The sequence below is a fragment of the Culex quinquefasciatus genome, chromosome 2, assembly GCF_015732765.1.
Source record: "Culex quinquefasciatus strain JHB chromosome 2, VPISU_Cqui_1.0_pri_paternal, whole genome shotgun sequence".
NCBI classification, from domain to species: domain Eukaryota; kingdom Metazoa; phylum Arthropoda; class Insecta; order Diptera; family Culicidae; genus Culex; species Culex quinquefasciatus.
This window is the reverse complement of record NC_051862.1, coordinates 165,024,131-165,040,017: the sequence shown is the minus strand read 5'-3', so window position 1 is coordinate 165,040,017 and position 15,887 is coordinate 165,024,131. Positions and strand designations below refer to the sequence as shown.

At 34.0% G+C, this 15,887-nt stretch overlaps 2 protein-coding genes across 4 annotated transcripts in view; one reads left to right on the top strand and one right to left on the bottom strand.

The window, feature by feature from the left end:
• LOC6038075 overlaps window positions 1-15,887 on the bottom strand; it is a 554,342-nt gene that overhangs the window by 208,378 nt on the left and 330,077 nt on the right. The window lies entirely within an intron of this gene.
• Window positions 1-15,887, top strand: part of LOC6038074 — a 69,693-nt gene that overhangs the window by 9,406 nt on the left and 44,400 nt on the right. The window contains 3 exon segments of the mRNA XM_038257663.1: window positions 5,468-5,626; window positions 5,849-5,978; window positions 15,283-15,448. Of these exon segments, the coding sequence (XP_038113591.1) occupies window positions 5,468-5,626; window positions 5,849-5,978; window positions 15,283-15,448 (455 nt within the window).

The window sequence follows — 15,887 nt, the reverse complement described above, 5'->3', positions numbered from 1 at the left end:
GTCTCTTTTGTGTCGCTCTTTGTGTGCATGAGGTGATTGGGCATAATAATTGAATAATGCCATCAGAAGTGCGGTGCTTCGGTGGACGCGCAGTCCTGTTTTTTCGGGATAAATTTCGTCTCTTTTGTGTCGCTCTTTGTGTGCATGAGGTGATTGGGCATAATAATTGAATAATGCCATCAGAAGTGCGGTGCTTCGGTGGACGCGCAGTCCTGTTTTTTCGGGATAAATTTCGTCTCTTTGTGTCGCTTTTGTGTGCATGAGGTGATTGGGCATAATAATTGAATAATGCCATCAGAAGTGCGGTGCTTCGGTGGACGCGCAGTCCTGTTTCTTCGTGATAATTTTCTTCTCTTTTGTGTCGCTCTTTGTGTGCATGAGGTGATTGGGCATAATAATTGAATAATGCCATCAGAAGTGCGGTGCTTCGGTGGACGCGCAGTCCTGTTTCTTCGTGATAATTTTCGACTCTTTTGTGTCGCTCTTTGTGTGCATGGGGTGATTGGTTTGATGTGATTAGGTTTTATTTAATTTCTTATGTTATTTCTTTCTCTTCATTTCCGCAGTCTGATTTGCGATGCCTTTCCGTCGGTTCGCAGTGTTTTTTCGCGTTCGTCGTCGGTGTGTTTTTCGGTTTTTTTTTCGCGTGCGTGTATGTGTGTTAAGGTGCGGCTGGCTCTGGTTGTCATCGATGACAATTGAGCCAGTCTGATTTGCGATGCCCTTCCGTCGGGTCACAAGGTTTTTTTTCGCGTTCGTCGTCGGTGTGCAACAATAACAAAACCTTATCATACAATCGATATCGATAAGCATCGTAACTCGTCGTTCACTTCGCTAATCAGTACCCCACTAAATATCAATCATGTAAAACTCGTAAAAACATCTCACTTAAAAAGTCAGACTGTTAAATCCTTCATCATTTAATTACAAATAATTTTGGTTCTTTCTTTCCACAGCCGGCTGTCTAAGATTAAACCATTTCAATTAAAAGTTAACAGCCGATAAAATGAAATGTCATCCGCAACATGCGATTGCTTGCCTTGAGAATAAAACATAATACCTTTCAACAAACGCTATGATTTTGGGTCGCATCATCATCTTCTATGATGAATCCTGACAAAATATCCTAAACCAATTTTCAGGTTCTGGCGCTTGTACTGTAAGCACAGAGTAAATCAGCTGCCCTAGTAAACCTGCGCTAACTAACATTCCCGTCCCAAAATCGAGATCTACAAACTGACATGGCGGGCGCCGTTGGTGGCCAATGACTGTTACCTATTCGCAACTGATCTAGCTTTGCAATATGGTGTTTTATCTTTTCAGCGCATTCATACATGCTGTTGATAAGGGAAACACCACTAGATCGTCGAAGCATATAATCAGTAGTGCTGAAAGGATATTACGGTTCTGTTCAGCAACGGAGGGGCAACCATGGGTGATCTCTCATGCTCATGCTCAATTTTGAATAGTTTAAAAAGTGAGTTAAATATAATTACAAAAAAAAAAGATATTATTTCAAACTTCTCGAATTGTCATGATTTTCTCAATGAAAATGGTTTTGAATCGGAAAATGGAAAGCATTTTCGGATTCTTTGGACAATTTTCCATGAGACGATGGTAAAATAAGTTTGTAAATAATAAAAAATATGTGTTTTTGAAACACAATTTAAAAACTCTTCAAAGTTAAGGGCAATTTCAGCTGAACAAATTTCATGTTAAATGCGAAAACTTGTGATTTATGCTTCGAATTCAGTTTATTCATATAAATCGATAATGTTATAAACAAAACTAGAATTTGAGTAAAAATTCCGACTTTTAAACATTGTTACCTGAAATTTATATGTATTTTGTTAAAAAACTAATAAACTTATTTAACTAAATATGAACACTGATTTTTTTTCTTAAAAACTATATCAGCAATCTTAGTGATGGTACCTTTGACGTAAAAGTAAAGTTTGAACACCTTAAACCTGATTTTAACATGAAATATTATGACTATCAAAGTCATCCCGGAATTTAAACTAAGAATTTTTAACATAACTATTTTTCAAAAATAGTGCATGGGCTTGGTGTGGCCTAACCTAGTACATGTTTTAAAAATAATAATCTTAAGAAAATCCTAACCAGTTTGGAAATATTCAACAAATAAATTGAAATCCTTCCAAAGTCACCCTGGTTTACAGTACACAAAATGCATTGTTACAAGTCGATTGTATTATTTTTTCAATGAAAATGAATATTTTCTTTGACCTACACTCATCCCTCATATTCGGAACAGTTTACAGATCGGCCAATGTTGAATAAATCATATAAAATCGATAATTGAACATAATGATTTGCTTTTACCTTCATGTGAAAGCTTTTCTTGCGATCTTTTGATTGATGTATAGACCGGCTGTACATTTTTACGATTTATATCAAGTTTTCGAAGAAAAACATTTGCCATTGAAATCCACAAATTCGGAACACTTTTTTCTTACGGTGTAAACAAACTTTTTTTTCTCTCCAGGTGTAAATATTTTTGGCAAAATAATGACTTTGCACTCTGAAACCAATAGAACTCATGGTTAGTGATGTTTTATGAATGGTCTGATAACTTTTGTGAAAAATCAGTTAATGGGTTCCACAATTGTGGGAGACACAATAACATCCCACAATCATGGAACGGCAATTTGGAGGCATATGCTGCTCTGGATAAAATAGTCTTGAAATGCAGTTTGTTTGAAATATTACTTTTACTGGTGAAATAGCAAGAGAATGTCCAAATAAAGGCCTTAAAAATAGCAGGGTCGGCAGAAAAGTTGCATTTTGCATTCTATTGAAAAATTACCACAAAAGTGTTCCGAATTTGTGGGTGTTCCGAATATGTGGGATGACTGTACCTCCTATTTTTCTGGACATTAAATTAAATTTAATTAATACAAAACAAAATTTTCCTTAGTCTAACTGCTATCACTTTTTTTCTCATTTTGGGGTCATTTGAAAAAAAAAAAAAAACATATGTTTTCAGATAAAATTAAAATTCAACTAGGTATAAATTTCTTATAAAATTTTGGAACAATCCTATTTTTTATCCTTTCCTTATTTTCCTATTAAGAAATAAATCAAATTTACAATTGGGTCCTAAAATTAAGCTAAAATTTGTGATATTGATAATTTTTCTGAGTACCTTTTGTTCCACAGCAAAACATCAAAAATGGTTTTTTAAATCAACTTTAAAAACAAATTCATGGCCCATCTTGACAGAAAAGGTCCTACTTGACAGCTTGTTCCAAGAGGACCATAGTTTATCCATCGAAAAAATGTTGTCTTTTTATTTGCATTCAAATGAAAAAAGAGATCAGAAATGTTTTGCAATCGTGTTTTTTACCGTTTTACATAAAAATTTGCAGAGGGCATCAAGACCCAATTAAAACTTTTTTGGATAAAATATTTGTACTATTTTTATGCATTGATTTCGGGAAATCCTTGAATTTCACGGAATTTCGCGGAAATTTTGGAATTTTTATCCTACCAATTACTAAAGTTAGTTTATTTTATTTTTTTAATTTAAACCAGAAAGTTGTTGTATTCTATTCTCAAAACCGTTGAATTTATGAATTTTCTTTTTTAGATTTGTTGATTTTTTGATCGGAAAACTGGTTGTTCTAAAAAGCATGCCGAAAATAAGATATGTGTTTTTATTATTCAAAATTGATAGAAATTATTTATTCAGAAGTAAATATGTTTTTAATAAGTAGTCTGTTAACATAAATATAATTATTATTCTATCTTCGTTCAAAACAAGTGACATGATTTTATAAATTAAAATTAGCTTGAATTTAAAAATAAATCTTGTTTTCATAATATTTGAGCAATTTACAACTAAGCAAAGATAAAATTATTTCTTAAAATAAGATTTTAAGGACGTTGAAATCATCTTGAAATAAAATCTTATTTTCAGTACTACAAACTTTATACGAAATGAGATTTTTTATACCTGTTGATCTTTATTGCAATGGATTTTGATATTTCCATGAAAAAAAATCATAAAGCCATGGCAATTTAAATTTATAGATTTTGTTCCTTCAATTATCCATGAAAATTCAGAGCGCCAAATAATATTATAAACTTTAATTTTCTATGTAAAAACTTGATGATTGTAAACGATTGAAGATGCATTCAACAACTTTTATCTTTGTATGTTCAATCAAATGGAGTTTTTTTTCAATTTGGAATTTTCCGACCAAACATAAAGAAAAAAACAATGGTTTCATGAACGCATTGATATTATAAGCCGACAGTTTTTAAAATAAAGCCTTTGGTTTAAAATATTTTAAAAATGATTCAAAAAATCAAAGATGATTGATTTGAGCACTTCAAAAATGGATTTTTGGTACATTTTATTTGGCTTAAACTTTAGTCTGGGTCTTCCCTATGACCAAAAATGAACGTAAATATTCGAAAATCTGTATCTTTTGGAACAATTTTCTGATCTATTTGGTGTCTTCGGCAAAGTTGTAGGTATTGATAAAGACTATTTTAAATTTTAGTTCTTAAAATCCTACTGAACAAAAAAAAAATCCGGCAAAAAATGTGCCGCCGATTCATGTTAAAAAAAATAGTTTGTAATATAAATCAAATTTGCAATCGAAAACAAGTGTGTCAACAAGTTTGTCGCAAGTGTGACAAAATTTGGCCGATTTGGATGACGCCTAAGAGAAAAAGCCACTTATCACAATTATCCTGAAAACCCTCGAAATAATCCTATTTGTTTTCTCCCAATCATGGAATTTGATAAATAGTCATTGTTGAGAACTCTGTATACCAAATAAAATCTTCAATTTTCTCGTAAGTCATCATAAAAGTTTGATGGAAATATATTCTGAACACTTATTTTCATCACTCAAATCAAATTATAAGTTTGAAAGAAAAACTGAAAAAAACATATTAGTCTTTATGCTTTAACTACAAAAAAATTAAGTGATACTTGAAGAAAACAATCATATTACAAGCAACAAGCATCATTAACAATAACGGAAAAAAGGTAATAGAAATAAAAGTTTTGACTAAACACAAACTTATTTCAAGTTAAATAACCAGTTTGAAGAAAAAAAAATGTATTAATTTCCAAGTATTACTCTGATACTAAAACACATCTCTTTTGATTATCGGGTAACGATAAATCAAATCAATTTTCAATAGAGAAGCTTTAATTATCATCAGTGGTACTACAGACCCCAATTCAACCAGACCTATCCCATCAATTAAACTCTGCTCTGGTAAAACTATCGAGTTGAGCAAATTTATTGGCTTTTCTAGCGCCTCCCAAAACGATAAATTAAATCCTCCCTGAATGTGGCATCGAATCTGAGTCCGCGAAATTCCGCACAAAACGACCCAATCGAAATCAATTGCGCTTCCCAGTACTAACTGAATGACTGCACGTATAAGCTTCACCGGATTTTCAACACCATTCTAATTGCAGCGACGACTACGGTGCGGGAGCCGCCGACGAGCCCAACTCCAAGTGGAACAACTTTGTCGACTCGATCCGGTCGAAGCTGACGGTGAAACAGGTGGTCGACGGAGTCCGCGCCGGCGGTTCGCTCTCATTCGACTATCTGCTGCTGATCGTCACGGCCGAGTGAGTATACCCGGATGTTGGGGGTGGGTCATTTCGCCGAATGAGTCATTTGGTCGAAATCACCAAAAGATAAACTTGGTGTGAATCGACTTTTTTTATGAAATTAATTAAATTAAAATTTCGACCAACTGGCACTTTCGGTGAAATGGCCCAAAGACCCCTCGTTAACATCATAGTCCACCGAATAATTGATTCATTTTCCGCGATTTTCCCTGGAAATAGCTCGCTGGCCGCGCTCGGCCTGGTGGAAAACAACGCCCCGAACATTGTGGCCGCTATGCTGGTTTCGCCGCTGATGGGACCGGTCATGTCGATTACCTTCGGTGCGATTATTGCCGACCGGGAGCTGGTGGTGAGTGACTAAGTTTAGAATTGATTTTTTTTAAACATTAAGCAGTAAAATCGGAGCAAATCAAAAATTTTATTCAATTTTTGAAATGTATCATACTGCTTTTTTTATTCTTAGTAAAATATTACACTGACCTACACAATTGGCCAAAATGACTGCACTTGCACACATGCATGCAATTTTTTGCTTGTATGCAAAAGCGACGAACCGCAAAATTTAGAGAAAAACTATTTGTTCCTGTCTAAATAGTTTTGAAAAATTCAAAGTTTTTTTTATGTTTATGGAGACCCCAAATGGCACGCTTCCCTTGGAATTCATCTTGTGCAGAAATTTGGTTGGTCGATGTTATTTTCTTATTTGAGCAGTTCTCTAAGATTTCGGTCATTCAATTTTTTTTTTAATCCAACTGAAACTTTTTTGGTGCCTTCAGTATGCCCAAATAAGCCATTTTGCATCATTAAATTCTCCATATAATTTTCCATACAAATTTGGCAGCTGTCCATACACAAATGATTTATGAAAATTCAAAAATCTGTATCTTTTGAAGGAATTTTTTGATCGTTTTGGTGTCTTCGCCAAAGTTGCAGGTATGAAAAAAATTATGCACGGTAAAAAAATTTTTGTTGATTTTTTATTTAACTTTTTGTCACTAAAACTTGATTCGCAAAAAAATACTATTTTTATTTTTTTTTATTTTTTGATATGTTTAAGAGGACATCAAATGCCATCTTTTCAGAAATTTCCAGGTTGTGCAAAAAATCTTTGACCGAGTTATGTATTTTTTAATCAATACTGATTTTTTTCACAAAATCGAAATATTGCTCGTAAATATTTTTTAAACTTCATTTTTCGATGTAACATCAAATTTGCAATCAAAAAGTACTTTAGTGAATTTGTGATAAAGTGCACCGTTTTGAAGTTAAATCCATTTTTAGGTGACTTTTTTATAAAATAGTCGCAGTTTTTCATTTTTTAAAATTCGTGCACATGTTTGCCCACTTTTGACAAAAAAATATTTTTGAAAAGTTGAGAAAATCCTCTACATTTTGGTTTTTTGAACTTTGTTGATACGACCCTTAGTTGCTGATATATTGCCAGGCAAGTGTTTAAAAACAGGAAAATTGATGTTTTCTAAGTCTCACCCTAATAGCCCACTATTTTCTAATGTCGATATCTCAGCGATTTACAATGTTAAAATATGAAACATATTGAATTTATGGCCCTTTTAAAATGTTAGTCTTGATTTAAATTTTTTGAAAGTATTTTTTTCGAAAAGATCGGAAAATTTCACGAATGTTTCATATTTTAACATTGTAAATCGGACCATTAGTTGCTGAGATATCGACATTAGAAAATAGTGGGCTGTTAGGGTGAGACTTAGAAAACATCAATTTTCCTGTTTTTAAACACTTGCCTGGCAATATCTCAGCAACTAAGGGTCGTATCAACAAAATTCAAAAAAGCAAAATGGAGAATTTTCTCAACTTTTCAAAAATATTTTTTCAAAAGTGAGCAAACATGTGCACTAATTTAAAAAAATGAAAAACTGCGACTATTTTCAAAAAAGTCACCTAAAAATGGATTTAACTTGAAAACGGTGCACTTTATCAAAATTTCTCTGAAGTACTTTTTGATTGCAAATTTGATTTTATATCGAAAATTGAAGCTGAAAATTTTTTACGACCAATATTTCGATTTTTTGAAAAAATCAGTATTGATAATAAAATTCATAATTCGGTCAAAGATTTTTTGCACAACTTGGAAATTTCTGAAAAGTTGGCATTTGATGTCCTCTAAAACATATCAAAAAATAGTGTTTTTTTTTGCAAATCGAGTTTTTGTGTCAAAAAGTTAAATAAAAAATCACCAAAAAAATTTTACCGTGTATCATTTTGTTCAGTGTAGTCCATATCCATACCTACAACTTTGCCGAAGACACCAAATCATTTTTTGTATGGACAGCTGCCAAATTTGTATGGAAAATTTTATGGAGAATTTAATGATGCAAAATGGTTTTTTTTGGGCATACCGAAGGCACCAATAAAGTTTCAGTCGGATTAAAAAATACAAAAATTAAAATTAAAAAAAAAAAAAAACGATTTCGTGGAGATGCTCATTTACAATTTGACAACATAAGTTTCTCATGATTAAAATTTGAATATAGCAGACTGAAATTTATAAATGTTATTACCAATATTATTGGTATCAGAAAAAAACTCACTCAGCAGTTATTTTTGTTGAGCAAAAGAAGAAAATGTCGAAAGCTCATTTAAAAAATAGATTGGAAATCGAAGTCACATTACTCCATAATGTGATTTGATAATTTATCTAATATGAAAGAAAAATAATGCTATTGAAATCTTTAAAATATTTTCTTTTTGATCATGCAACTTTTCAAAGTGAAAACATTTCCTTTTACTTGCCCTATCAGTAGTTGATGATTTACGTTTGTAGATGGCTTACCTGAAAATAGTAAAGAAAACAAAAATTAATATTTGTTGCAAAATTGTGTTAATATAAGGGGTTTAACTTTTAAATATTAAAAATCTTAGGAAAAATGAATCAAAAATATATAAAAACAGCTTCATTTTTTACTGCTTCGTGTTTCGATCAAAAAATTTCCACATAATTTATGTGTCAAAACTGAAAATGATTATTTGTTGGTAACCTTTTCAATGCCGAACAATAAAAAAAAAACTTATAGAAATTGAGCAATTATGAAAAAGTTTTTTTTAGTTTTTGGATATGATAATGTGATGTTTGTTTCTTTTTTTGTTTTATTAGCTTATTTTCAAAAATAGACACTTTTTTTTGAACTCTTCATAATAAAGTTACTCAATCGATAAAATCGATGACAAAGTTTTGCATGGATGTGGATTTAATTTTCACTTTCATTTAAGTTTTTTCATTTTTTTTTGTAACATTGCAGGATTTTGTTTTTGAGTGTATCGAAGTTGTAAAGCAGCCTAATAAAAAAAATTTGATAACGGATTTGCTTGATTGATTTTGGCCGTTCATGGTCAGGTCACTCGTGATAAACACCAACGTCGGAACAAAAAGGAACGCAAAAAAATCCTTGTCAAAAGCGACTTAAAAAATAAATTTTGAAATCGCGATATTTCGTTTGAACATAATTTATTTTTAATTGTCTGCTCTAAAACTTTGTAGAACATTGATACACTCTAAACAAATCCCTGCAAAGTTTCAAAAAACGTGAAATTTGAAATGAAAAATGCTGTTCTAAAAATTACCCTTCTGGGTTGTTGCAGATTCGAAAAGTACAATAAATTTCTCGTAAAATGACAGGGGACACCAAATGCTAACATTTCAGAAATTTCCAGAATGTGCAAAAAATCTTTGACCGAGTTTTGAATTTTTGATACTGATTTTATCAAAAAATCTAAAAAATGGTCGCAAAAATTTTGCAACTCTCTTTTCCTATGTAAAATCGAATTTGCAATTAAAAATTACTTTAATGAAATTTTGTTAAAGTTTAATTTAATTAATTTTTTTATAATTGTTTTTTTTTATAGTAAATTAGTATCCATGTTTGCCCTTTTTTCAATAAAAATATGTTTGAAAAGCTCACGGTGTGTTTTGCCTTCCTCACTGAGGTAAGGCTATAATCCTGCTCTAAAATTGAACTTTTTATTTAAAGCTCGAAAACCCACCTTGATGTATACATATCGACTCAGAATCGAAAACTGAACAAATGTCTGTGTGTATGTGTGTGTGTATGTGTGTGTGTATGTGTGTGTGTATGACCAATAATGTCACGCAGTTTTCAGCACTGGCTGAACCGATTTTGACCAAACCAGTCGCATTCGACTTGGTTTAGGGTCCCATACGGTGCTATTGAATTGTTTGAAGTTTCGATAAGTAGTTCAAAAGTTATGTATAAAAATGTGTTTCGCATATTTTCGGAAGTTGAATAAATGGCAGTAAACTGAACCAAACATCATCATGTTATACATCGTTAGTTAGGTAATTGAAAGACCTTTCCAACGAGTCCACAACATCGAAGATCTGGCAACCCTGTCTCGAGTTATACCCACTTAAGTGATATTTATGTACTTTTTTGTAGCCGGATCTCACTTAAATGCATGTAAACAATGTCCGGATCCATCATCCGACCCAACGTTGGTTAGGTAATCAAAAGACCTTTCCAATGAGTCTAAAACATTGAAGATCTGGCAACCCTGTCTCGAGTTATAACCAGTTAAGTGATATTTATGTACTTTTTTTGTAGCCGGAACTCACTTAAATGCATGTAAACAATGTCCGGATCCATCATCCAACCCATCGTTAGTTAGGTAATCGAAAGACCTTTCCAACGAGTCTAAAACATTGAAGATCTGGCAACCCTGTCTCGAGTTATAACCACTTAAGTGATATTTATGTACTTTTTTTGTAGCCGGAACTCACTTAAATGCATGTAAACAATGTCTGGATCCACCATCTGACCAATCGTTGGTTAGATAATCGAAAACCTTTCCAACGAGTCCAAAACATTGATAATCTGGCAACCCTGTCTCGAGTTATACCCACTTAAGTGATATTTATGTACTTTTTTGTAGCCGGATCTCACTTAAATGCATGTAAACAATGTCCGGATCCATCATCCGACCCATCGTTGGTTAGGTAATCAAAAGACCTTTCCAACGAATCTAAATCATTGAAGATCTGGCAACCCTGACTCGAGTTATAACCACTTAAGTGATATTTATGTACTTTTTTGTAGACGGAACTCACTTAAATACATATAAACAATGCCCGGATCCACCATCTGACCCATCGTTAGTTAGGTAATCGAAAGACCTTTCCAACGAGTCTAAATCATTGCAGATCTGGCAACCCTGTCTCGAGTTCTGACCACTTAAGTGATATTTATGTACTTTTGTAGCGGATCTCACTTAAATGTATGTAAAAATGTCGGATCCATCATTCGACCCATCGTTGGTTAGGTAATCGAAAGACCCTTCCAACGAGTCTAAAACATTGCAGATCTGGCAACCTTGTCTCGAGTTCTGACCACTTAAGTGATATTTATGTACTTTTTTTGTAGCCGGATCTCATTTAAATGTATGTAAACAATGTCCGGATCCATCATTCGACCCATCGTTGGTTAGGTAATCGAAAGACCCTTCCAACGAGTCTAAAACATTGCAGATCTGGCAACCTTGTCTCGAGTTCTGACCACTTAAGTGATATTTATGTACTTTTTTGTAGACGGAACTCACTTAAATACATATAAACAATGCCCGGATCCACCATCTGACCCATCGTTAGTTAGGTAATCGAAAGACCTTTCCAACGAGTCTAAATCATTGCAGATCTGGCAACCCTGTCTCGAGTTCTGACCACTTAAGTGATATTTATGTACTTTTGTAGCGGATCTCACTTAAATGTATGTAAAAAATGTCCGGATCCATCATTCGACCCATCGTTGGTTAGGTAATCGAAAGACCCTTCCAACGAGTCTAAAACATTGCAGATCTGGCAACCTTGTCTCGAGTTCTGACCACTTAAGTGATATTTATGTACTTTTTTGTAGCCGGATCTCATTTAAATGTATGTAAACAATGTCCGGATCCACCATCCAACCCATCGTTGGTTAGGTAATCGAAAGACCCTTCCAACGAGTCTAAAACATTGAAGATCTGGCAACCCTGTCTCATGCTATGACCACTTAAGATGCGACTTATGAGCCCTTGAGTGACATGTGTGTTTTTTGTATTCCGGAACTTAACGAAATCAGACGAAAATTGTGTCCAAACCCATCATATCACATATCACCCATTGTTGGAAAAGGGTGAGGAAGGCACCAACCACATAGGTGGATTAAGTTAGTTTTTTATAACAAACTAATGATAAAAAATCGGTTTTTCTGATATTTGGCACCGTGATAGAAGGGCTCTTTCGCGACATTTTGCGGGATATACCGAAATATTTAGTCGGGGGTCCAGAGCAACTTTTTTTTAAGATTATTTTTCGAATTTATGGAATATTTGTTCAAAAAAGTCACAGAAAATCGGTTCATTCATGTTGATATCACTCAAATTTCTAACCAACTATATTTGACCTCCAATAAAAAAAATCGAACCAAACATACCAGATTTCTAGCTTTCTTTGAAATTACCCCAAAATCCAAGCTGGAAACCCCGATACGACTGAAAGTAAATCTTTTGTTTGTACAATTTGTAATGAAATTACAGCAACACATTGCCCGGATACGAATTTGAGCAATAAACATTGGTTCAATATAGGCAGAGATATGCCCAATTTCCTGAAAGAAATAGTGCCTTTCTCCATTTTTTTTATTTAATTACCTTTTATCATGTGATGGGCACCAAAACAGATACATTTTTATGGAACTTGTTCAGAAAACTGTTCCCTACAATGTGATTGATTTTTTAAATGTTTCAAAATGTAATAGTGTGATGTGGTAGAGGATTGAAAAAATAATTTTTGGAATATATTGGGTAATAAACAGATTATGAAATAAATAATCTATATTTTGCATTGTTTAATGCTCAAATTTGTAACCTGGCTATGTGTTGCTGTAATTTAATGACAAATTGTACAAAGAAAAGATTTAGAGCTTGGATTTTGGGGTAATTTCAATGAAAGCTAGAAATGTGGTAAATTTGGTTCGATTTTTTTTTTGGTGGAGGGTGTAATATGGGTCAATTATAGTTGTTTAGAATCCCCAGCGCATATTCATAAGAAATTTGAGTGATATTAACATGAATGCACCGATTTTCGGTGACTTTTTTGAACAAATATCCCATAAAATCGAAAAGTAATCTTCAAAAAAAAAAAGTTGCTCTAGACTCCCGACGAAATATTTCAGTATACCCCGCTAAATGTCGAGAAAGAGCCCTTCTTTCACAGTCTTGAAAAAATACACCGTAAGCTGAGAAAGTCCTCTATATTTTCATTTTTTTGAGCTTTGTTGATACGACCCTTAGTTGCTGAGATATTGCCATGCAAAAATTTTAAAACAGGAAAAATGTTGTTTACTGAGTCTCACCTGGACAACCCACCATTCTCTAAAGTCGATATCTCAGCAACTAATGCACAGTGGTCCAGATCGCAAAATTAGGTGGAAAATGGATTTTCCGCAAAATGATGAAGTTTTGGACTTTTGGTGTCTTCAGATGAGTTGTTGCATATGGAAAGGGGCTACTTTTGGTTTGGTTGGAAATTAGGGTGGTTCACTATTAGGGTGATTTTTAAAATCTAACTTTTCAGGAATATTTTTAGGAATTTTTTCGTCTACTATAAAGTTGTTAGGCTGGCCAATCTAAGCAACTCTGTCGAAAACTTCAAAATTTTATCTCGTAATCTACGCCTTCTACGACCAAATTTATAGAAAGCATCTGAGCAAACCTTCAAGAATCAGTTTTTTGAACGTGGCAATTCAGGATTAAGTTTTAGAGAAAAGTGGTATTCGGGGCACTTTTGAAGCTCTAAAAAACAAACATTTTTATTTCTTGACAAGTCAATTTGGACTTAAGGGTCAAAAGTTACAGCGATTTTAAAGTACAAAAGATGCAAATTTAAAACTTAAATATTTCGAAAAGGCGCAAGCCAAATTTTAAGCGCCAGGTTGCATTTGAAAGAAGAGATCTAGCACTACAAACGCTGAAAAAATCTCAGGGGTGTTTTTCTTTAATCGCCATATGAAAAAGTCTAATTTTCAAGGGAAAACCTTATGGGACCACCCTAACGAATTTCGAAAATTGTCCAAATATATGTTTTTCCATGTAATTTTGGCCGCTGAATCTGAATCAGTCCTCAGAATTTACCCAAATTTTCGAAAAATTAGGTTTTGGTCATATTTTGGGTTTAAATGATAATTTTACATGGAAACCCAAAATATGACCAAAAATCGATTCTTCGACAAAGTTGCTTGGATGCAAAACAACTTTTTAGAAGACAAAAAATTCCCAAAAATATTCCTGAAAAGTTAGATTTTAAAAATCACTCTAATAGTGAACCACCCTAATTTCCAACCAAACCAAAAGTAGCCCTTTTCCATGTGCAACAACTCTTCTGAAGACACCAAAGCTCCAAAACTTCATAATTTTACGGAAAATCCATTTTCCACCTAATTTTGCGATCTGGACCACTGTGTAACTGTGTCCGATTTTCAATGTTAAAATATGAAACATTCGTGAAATTTTCCGATCCTTTCGAAAACAATATTTTCATTTTTTTTAAATCAAGACTGACATTTCAAAAGAACGTAATATTGAATGTTTGGCCCTTCTTTAAAAAACCATATCGCACATCGAAGGGGGCTGGGGCAACTATCTCTGATATCACGAACATTCAGGAGTAGACAAATAAAATAGAATCTCAGTTTAATTTTTTAGGTTTAACATTTGTTTTTAATACAAAATACGAACCTGGTCAAACAAAACTTAATGGAAGGCTGCTATTATTGTTATTTTAAATTAACAAATTCCACTGAAAAAAATTCGCTTTAAAAAACGAATCTCCCTTCTACGGCGTTTAATCCCTCAAACTTTAATATTCCCACCCATGTGCAGCGATGCGGAAAGGTGAAAAGTTCGTTGAAATCAGAGCACGTGGATGATGTACATACAATTATAACCTGTCCGAACCAACTGGCCCCACCGTACTACTCGGCGGTGTTGGAGGTGGTGGTCGTGGCCTACAAAGTGGTTGTGTCTGTCGATGCCAGGCAGCAGTCCAAACCAGAGGAAACTTTTCCCTTCTGATGCTGCTGCGGTACGTCCTAGTTAAATTGAAAAACCACAACCAGCCAGCGAAAGTTCACTTCACCACAAACTTTGGGGAAAGTTCGAAATTCGCAGCGACCTGTGATGTCTGCTTTTGTGAGTGGGAAAAGGGCCTGCCCAGGATTATGGAGTTGCCGGTGCTCATAATTTGCCTCCAGTGACCGTGAACTTCAAAATTTGAGGAAAGGAAGTTGCTTTGAATTAGCTTGGGAAAGTTTGAATTTGGGAAAAGTTTCTGTGGGTTTTAAGGGAGAATTGTGACGAATTCGTTGTCTTTTTGATGTCGATATTGGAAAACTTAACAGCAGGAGAGATTGAACTTCAGAATTTTAGAAATTTGCGGAATACTATAACTCAACAAGTTTTTCAATGTCATCATATTGCTGGGTTAACAGCTTTCACATGAGGAAACTGTAGTACAAAAACATCACTCTTATTATGGTTAAAACTTGTATTTACATATAATTTCCAAGACTCCATGCAATTCTATCGAATTTTAATCTCGATTTTAAACCATTCTATTCCTCCACCCACAGAAGGTCGGTTTCATCTCGCTGGCGCTGGGAATGTTCATCTCGATCCTGTTTGGATTCATCTTTGGGCTGATTCTGGGCACCACCGAGATGCCCTGGGGCCTCGGAGACTTTCCCACCGAGGAGATGAAGGGACGGTAAGTTTCTGGCCTTGCGCCCGAATTTGGTTGTGATTTAAGGATTATCCTTGAAAATTCTACCCAAGTTTCGCTCGAAAATTGTTTACACGGGGAAACAGAACAACGGTACACGGTAATGTTTAATTTTTCAAGCTTATGTGAATAATGACGTGGACGACGGTGCTAAAAGATTGTAGGGTGGCCGTATGGGAAAGCCAACTGAAACAGAAAAAGCACTTGAATAAAAATTGCGACCCTAGAAAAACTCGTGAGCGTTTGTCAGCATGCACCGGTGGAATGTGGAAATTAATTAAAAGAAAATATGAGAAAATGTTCATATTTAATGGGACCCAGCTTGCGAAACAAGGGTGCGCGAAGCTGCAGACAAAAGGTAAATCGAGTTCAAAGCTCACTAGAGGAAAAGTGCTCTCTAGTGCTTTCAAAAGCAGTTTTAATAATTTTATATAAAATTATGATAGGTGAAATTTC